The sequence below is a fragment of the Protopterus annectens genome, chromosome 8.part1 (genome assembly GCF_019279795.1).
Source record: "Protopterus annectens isolate FY-2018-M chromosome 8.part1, PAN1.0, whole genome shotgun sequence".
In the NCBI taxonomy this organism is placed as follows: domain Eukaryota; kingdom Metazoa; phylum Chordata; order Ceratodontiformes; family Protopteridae; genus Protopterus; species Protopterus annectens.
Genome location: NC_056742.1, coordinates 496,632,097 through 496,639,034, shown reverse-complemented (window position 1 = coordinate 496,639,034; position 6,938 = coordinate 496,632,097). Strand labels below are relative to the sequence as shown.

Genomic DNA, 6,938 nt, shown 5'->3' with positions numbered 1-6,938 from the left:
TGACCCCCCCCCCCCATGGCATCTGTGCACTATTGACCTAAGAGCTGGTTCAACAATTAGACTGGCCAAAGAAAAGCTGCAACAACTGTGGGCTTGGATACCCCTCACAAGATCAGAAACATTGATTGTTAGCAGCTATTGGACAACTAATGGCTACAGTGGGCTTACAGTCTGAGAAATCTAACAAGAGGCATTACAATGGCTCACGTCTTTACACCTGAGCAGCAGCTGTTTTAACAAACATCCCAAGACAATGACTTTAATTTAAATCTCAACCTTAGGCAGGGAATTTTATATATGCATACAATACAGTATTTGTATATTCATGCATGTATATATGGCTGTATGTCATACTCTCAACTGTCCTGATTTTTGCAGAATGTCCAGATTTTTTTCTGCATATTTTTTGCCTGTTCCTCCAAAAAATTGTGTTTTTCTGACAAATCATTGAGGACTGAAGTCATTAAATAATGATGGACATTGGACTTTCAGACTTTGTAACCTTCAAAAAATGCTATTCTATTAACTTTCTGTCTTTAGAGTTGCAATATTTAAAAACTGTTCCTATTTTTATTTTGACATTTGACCCCCACCCCCCTTTATTTTAGCTTTGTCTAGATTTCTGGAAGAAGTGGAAAGTCATGCTGCATGTATATATGACTGCAGTTCACTTTGTCAAGAGAGTGCATTGCGGTCTTTTTTAATCAGATCCACTCTTTTTGAAATTCTAGGTTTTTGAACAGAGAAATGTTGACTGTTCAATTCCATATAGGGGATATGCTTTGGGTTATTATGTAGTAATGCCAAAATGTTAGGCTAGTCAGAAAGTTTAAACATTATGGGTGGGAGTGTGTATGCGATGGTTCACAAGTTAGGGTCAGTGGTAGGGCTAGGTAAGGGGAGGGCTTTAGTGCTGTACCTGTGCTGGTGTATGCGCATGACAGTTTTGCTTAGTTGCAGTGTTAGGGAAAAGGTTTTTTGTAAGTTAAGGTGCAGGGCTGGGGTCAGCACACAAGTTAGGAGGTGTGACACACAATACTTGACAGAGCAGTATGTGCGAATTGTTGAGTGGTACATTTAAAATCATGTAGCCAATTTTTTTCACTTTTGAGTTCCCTCGTTTACTTGTTTTGCTATAATCCCCGAATAGATACAGTATAAATAGAAATGTGACTTACCTGATTCTGAAAGATTTTAACCTGATGAAAATTTTTGGGGATTATTACTTGACAATTTATCTTGTTATGATAATATATGAACATTTTCCTTCTTTGTGTTTAAATTCATTAGATTGAATCAAGCAGGATAAAGGAAATCAAAGTTTACTACAGTATCACTGGACAAGGTGCAGATCAGGCTCCCGTCGGCATCTTTGTCATTGAACGCAATACTGGATCGTTAAATGTTACTGAGCCACTAGACAGAGAAGAAAAGGACAGCTATCTCGTAAGTATACTTCAAGTAATTGTTTATTTACTTATTTATTTATTGACATTTGTTAACCGGGTTAGTCCAGCTGGGCTTGTGGCCTGTTTTCAGTGGAGACCTGAGCAGAAAAGCTCCAATAATACAAATATTTAAATACAGAAAACTGATAACAAATATATTGACATGTGTTCAGAAAAAATAAGATTATACTATAATATTTAAAAGACAAAGTAAAAAATTTACACAAGACAAAATAAAATTTAAACATCTGTATTTATGTCTATCCTAAATGATCACAGTAGTGATTTATATACATATTTACAGAAAGCATTTGTTGCAAACAGATATGAGCATAAAGTAGGAATAAGTGTCCTCAAGTAGAGGGGATACTTTGCTGAGAGGGGTATGCAAGGAATGGAGAGAGGAGTTAAGTTGGAGCTTGACAAGGAGAGATATTGGAGTTAAGCAGGTGAACTTTTAATTTTCTTTAAAGTGGGATGGGTAGATGATGGAAGTATGTCTCTAAGAACTTTATTCCAAGTTTGACTGATGTAGTGTTTATATAGGAGTTTGCCTACTGCTTTTTTTGGTCGGTAGGTGTGTAGTAGTTGTTGATTTGATGTATGAAGAGTATGAGAATGTGTGTAGATAAAGATGAAGGAAGAGAGAGCAGGGCAAGATGAAGGTTTATAGAGAATGAAGTATAACATTTGAAGTTGTGATAGCAACAGTAGGTGGGGGATGTAAGGGGTAGGCAGTGATGAGTATTGTATGGAGAGTTTGTGATGAATCTAGCTATCTTATGATAAGTTTGTTGGACTTTGTTTAAGGTTGTGGCTTGAATGTTGGTGAACAAAGGGGCAGCATAAAGAAGGGAGGGGAGGAGGAGAGCTTGAGCGAGGGAGAGTCTAGCATTTGGAGTTAGACATTTTTTCTTACAATAAAGTAAACCAAGTTTCTGTTTTATTGTATGCATTGGAGAAGGTGCATATTAAATTTGAATTCATCATCGATGATGACTCCTAGGAGTTTAGTATTAGTTTCAGGTTTAATAGTTGTGTTATTAGAGGAAGTGATGGAAAAGTTGGATTTGTGGTGAGTAAGAGAACGGGGCAGAAACAGAAGGAGTTTGGTCTATTTTGGGTTGTGGATGAGTATGTTACTGGTTAGCCACTGTTCAGTAGATGAAAAGGTATGCTGGGTGAGTGTATGGAGGTCAGTGATGTCATCAGAGATGGACACGAGAGTTGAATCGTCTGCATATTGCATGAGGGAGGATTGTTTGCAAGATGTGTGGAGGTCATTAGTGAAGATATTGAACAAGAGGGGGCCCAGGATGGAGCCTTGGGGTACTCCTGTTGGGACAGGTAGGAATGGGGCATGTGTGGAGGTCATTAGTGAAGATATTGAACAAGAGGGGGCCCAGGATGGAGCCTTGGGGTACTCCTGTTGGGACAGGTAGGAATGGGGGATGTGTGGAGGTCATTAGTGAAGATATTGAACAAGAGGGGGCCCAGGATGGAGCCTTGGGGTACTCCTGTTGGGACAGGTAGGAATGGGGGATGTGTGGAGGTCATTAGTGAAGATATTAAACAAGAGGGGGCCCAGGATGGAGCCTTGGGGTACTCCTGTTGGGACAGGTAGGAATGGGGGATGTGTGGAGGTCATTAGTGAAGATATTGAACAAGAGGGGCCCAGGATGGAGCCTTGGGGTACTCCTGTTGGGACAGGTAGGAATGGGGGATGTGTGGAGGTCATTAGTGAAGATATTGAACAAGAGGGGGCCCAGGATGGAGCCTTGGGGTACTCCTGTTGGGACAGGTAGGAATGGGAGATGTGTGGAGGTCATTAGTGAAGATATTGAACAAGAGGGGGCCCAGGATGGAGCCTTGGGGTACTCCTGTTGGGACAGGTAGGAATGGGGGATGTGTGGAGGTCATTAGTGAAGATATTGAACAAGAGGGGGCCCAGGATGGAGCCTTGGGGTACTCCTGTTGGGACAGGTAGGAATGGGGGATGTGTGGAGGTCATTAGTGAAGATACTGAACAAGAGGGGGCCCAGGATGGAGCCTTGGGGTACTCCTGTTGGGACAGGTAGGAATGGGGGATGTGTGGAGGTCATTAGTGAAGATATTGAACAAGAGGGGGCCCAGGATGGAGCCTTGGGGTACTCCTGTTGGGACAGGTAGGAATGGGGGAAGTGTGGAGGTCATTAGTGAAGATATTGAACAAGAGGGGGCCCAGGATGGAGCCTTGGGGTACTCCTGTTGGGACAGGCAGGAATGGGGGATGTGTGGTGGTCATTAGTGAAGATATTGAACAAGAGGGGGCCCAGGATGGAGCCTTGGGGTACTCCTGTTGGGACAGGTAGGAATGGGGGATGTGTGGAGGTCATTAGTGAAGATATTGAACAAGAGGGGCCCAGGATGGAGCCTTGGGGTACTCCTGTTGGGACAGGTAGGAATGGGGGATGTGTGGAGGTCATTAGTGAAGATATTAAACAAGAGGGGGCCCAGGATGGAGCCTTGGGGTACTCCTGTTGGGACAGGTAGGAATGGGGGATGTGTGGAGGTCATTAGTGAAGATATTGAACAAGAGGGGGCCCAGGATGGAGCCTTGGGGTACTCCTGTTGGGGCAGGTAGGAATGGGGGATGTGTGGAGGTCATTAGTGAAGATATTGAACAAGAGGGGGCCCAGGATGGAGCCTTGGGGTACTCCTGTTGGGACAGGTAGGAATGGGAGATGTGTGGAGGTCATTAGTGAAGATATTGAACAAGAGGGGGCCCAGGATGGAGCCTTGGGGTACTCCTGTTGGGACAGGTAGGAATGGGGGATGTGTGGAGGTCATTAGTGAAGATATTGAACAAGAGGGTCCCAGGATGGAGCCTTGGGGTACTCCTGTTGGGACAGGTAGGAATGGGGTATGTGTGGAGGTCATTAGTGAAGATATTGAAAGAGAGGGGGCCCAGGATGGAGCCTTGGGGTACTCCTGTTGGGACAGGTAGGAATGGGGGATGTGTGGAGGTCATTAGTGAAGATATTGAACAAGAGGGGGCCCAGGATGGAGCCTTGGGGTACTCCTGTTGGGACAGGTAGGAATGGGGGATGTGTGGAGGTCATTAGTGAAGATATTGAACAAGAGGGGGCCCAGGATGGAGCCTTGGGGTACTCCTGTTGGGACAGGTAGGAATGAGGGATGTGTGGAGGTCATTAGTGAAGATATTGAACAAGAGGGGGCCCAGGATGGAGCCTTGGGGTACTCCTGTTGGGACAGGTAGGAATGGGAGATGTGTGGAGGTCATTAGTGAAGATATTGAACAAGAGGGGGCCCAGGATGGAGCCTTGGGGTACTCCTGTTGGGACAGGTAGGAATGGGGGATGTGTGGAGGTCATTAGTGAAGATATTGAACAAGAGGGTCCCAGGATGGAGCCTTGGGGTACTCCTGTTGGGACAGGTAGGAATGGGGGATGTGTGGAGGTCATTAGTGAAGATATTGAACAAGAGGGGCCCAGGATGGAGCCTTGGGGTACTCCTGTTGGGACAGGTAGGAATGGGGGATGTGTGGAGGTCATTAGTGAAGATATTGAACAAGAGGGGCCCAGGATGGAGCCTTGGGGTACTCCTGTTGGGACAGGTAGGAATGGGGGATGTGTGGAGGTCATTAGTGAAGATATTGAACAAGAGGGAGCCCAGGATGGAGCCTTGGGGTACTCCTGTTGGGACAGGTAGGAATGGGGGATGTGTGGAGGTCATTAGTGAAGATATTGAACAAGAGGGGGCCCAGGATGGAGCCTTGAGGTACTCCTGTTGGGACAGGTAGGAATGGGGGATGTGTGGAGGTCATTAGTGAAGATATTGAACAAGAGGGGGCCCAGGATGGAGCCTTGGGGTACTCCTGTTGGGACAGGTAGGAATGGGGGATGTGTGGAGGTCATTAGTGAAGATATTGAGCAAGAGGGGGCCCAGAATGGAGCCTTGGGGTACTCCTGTTGGGACAGGTAGGAATGGGGGATGTGTGGAGGTCATTAGTGAAGATATTGAACAAGAGGGGCCCAGGATGGAGCCTTGGGGTACTCCTGTTGGGACAGGTAGGAATGGGGGATGTGTGGAGGTCATTAGTGAAGATATTGAACAAGAGGGTCCCAGGATGGAGCCTTGGGGTACTCCTGTTGGGACAGGTAGGAATGGGGGATGTGTGGAGGTCATTAGTGAAGATATTGAACAAGAGGGGGCCCAGGATGGAGCCTTGGGGTACTCCTGTTGGGACAGGTAGGAATGGGGGATGTGTGGAGGTCATTAGTGAAGATATTGAACAAGAGGGGCCCAGGATGGAGCCTTGGGGTACTCCTGTTGGGACAGGTAGGAATGGGGGATGTGTGGAGGTCATTAGTGAAGATATTGAACAAGAGGGGGCCCAGGATGAAGCCTTGGGGTACTCCTGTTGGGACAGGTAGGAATGGGAGATGTGTGGAGGTCATTAGTGAAGATACTGAACAAGAGGGGGCCCAGGATGGAGCCTTGGGGTGCTCCTGTTGGGACAGGTAGGAATGGGGGATGTGTGGAGGTCATTAGTGAAGATACTGAACAAGAGGCGGCCCAGGATGGAGCCTTGGGGTACTCCTGTTGGGACAGGTAGGAATGGGGGATGTGTGGAGGTCATTAGTGAAGATATTGAACAAGAGGGGGCCCAGGATGGAGCCTTGGGTGCTCCTGTTGGGACAGGTAGGAATCGGGAAGAGGAAGAGAGACATTTAACAGACTGTTACCTGTGGGACAGGTAACTGGGGAACCAGGAAAGGGTGCATGAAGAAAGACTGAGACTGGCAAGTTTAGATAGCAGTAGGGGATGGGACACGGTATCAAACACTTTGGGAAGGTCAAGGAAGAGACAAGAGATGAGTTTGTTGTTATCTATGGCCTCAGCAATGGTATGGGTAAAGGATAGGAGGCTGTAGTTGTGCTGTGTTTGGGACAAAAACCATGTCAGGTGGGTGTGAGAAGGTTGCTTTGGAGGAGGTGTTTTAGTAATTGTGAGTGGATGCATTTTTCAAGAATTTTAGAGAGGGGGATAGAATAGCTATGGGACGGTAGTTAGATGTGTCAGTAGAGTTACCACCTTTATGAAGGGGAATAGTGAAAAAAGATTTCCAGAGGGTAGGTACAGTGGATTCCTGGATGGACCTATTGATTAGTATAGATGCTGAGAAACAATGGAGTCAGCATGCAGTTTGAGGAAGGGAAGAGGCAGATTATCAGTGAAGGAGAGCAGGGTTTGAGCTTCAGAAGTAGAAACCAGATATAAACAGTAGGAACATGATGTGGTGAAAGAGTTATCGTTAGGTGGGTAGGGAGGGGTAGGTTGAGTTGTAGTGTTTCCATTGGATGGTAAGAGTGCCTGAATGGTGTCGATGAAGTGTTTATTAAGTAGGGTGGCTGTTTCTTGAGCGGATGTATTAGAATGGGGGAGGGGTTAGAGCAGCAGCCAGGAGAAATAATTTTATTTATACT

General features: G+C 46.1%; 1 protein-coding gene across 1 annotated transcript in view; it reads left to right on the top strand.

Moving 5' to 3' along the window:
- The window catches only part of LOC122810164 (cadherin-4-like), a 368,858-nt gene that overhangs the window by 82,081 nt on the left and 279,839 nt on the right, over positions 1-6,938 (top strand). Inside the window, exon 3 of the mRNA XM_044081642.1 lies at positions 1,291-1,446. Within this exon, the coding sequence (XP_043937577.1) occupies positions 1,291-1,446 (156 nt within the window). The remainder of the gene's footprint in view (positions 1-1,290; positions 1,447-6,938) is intronic.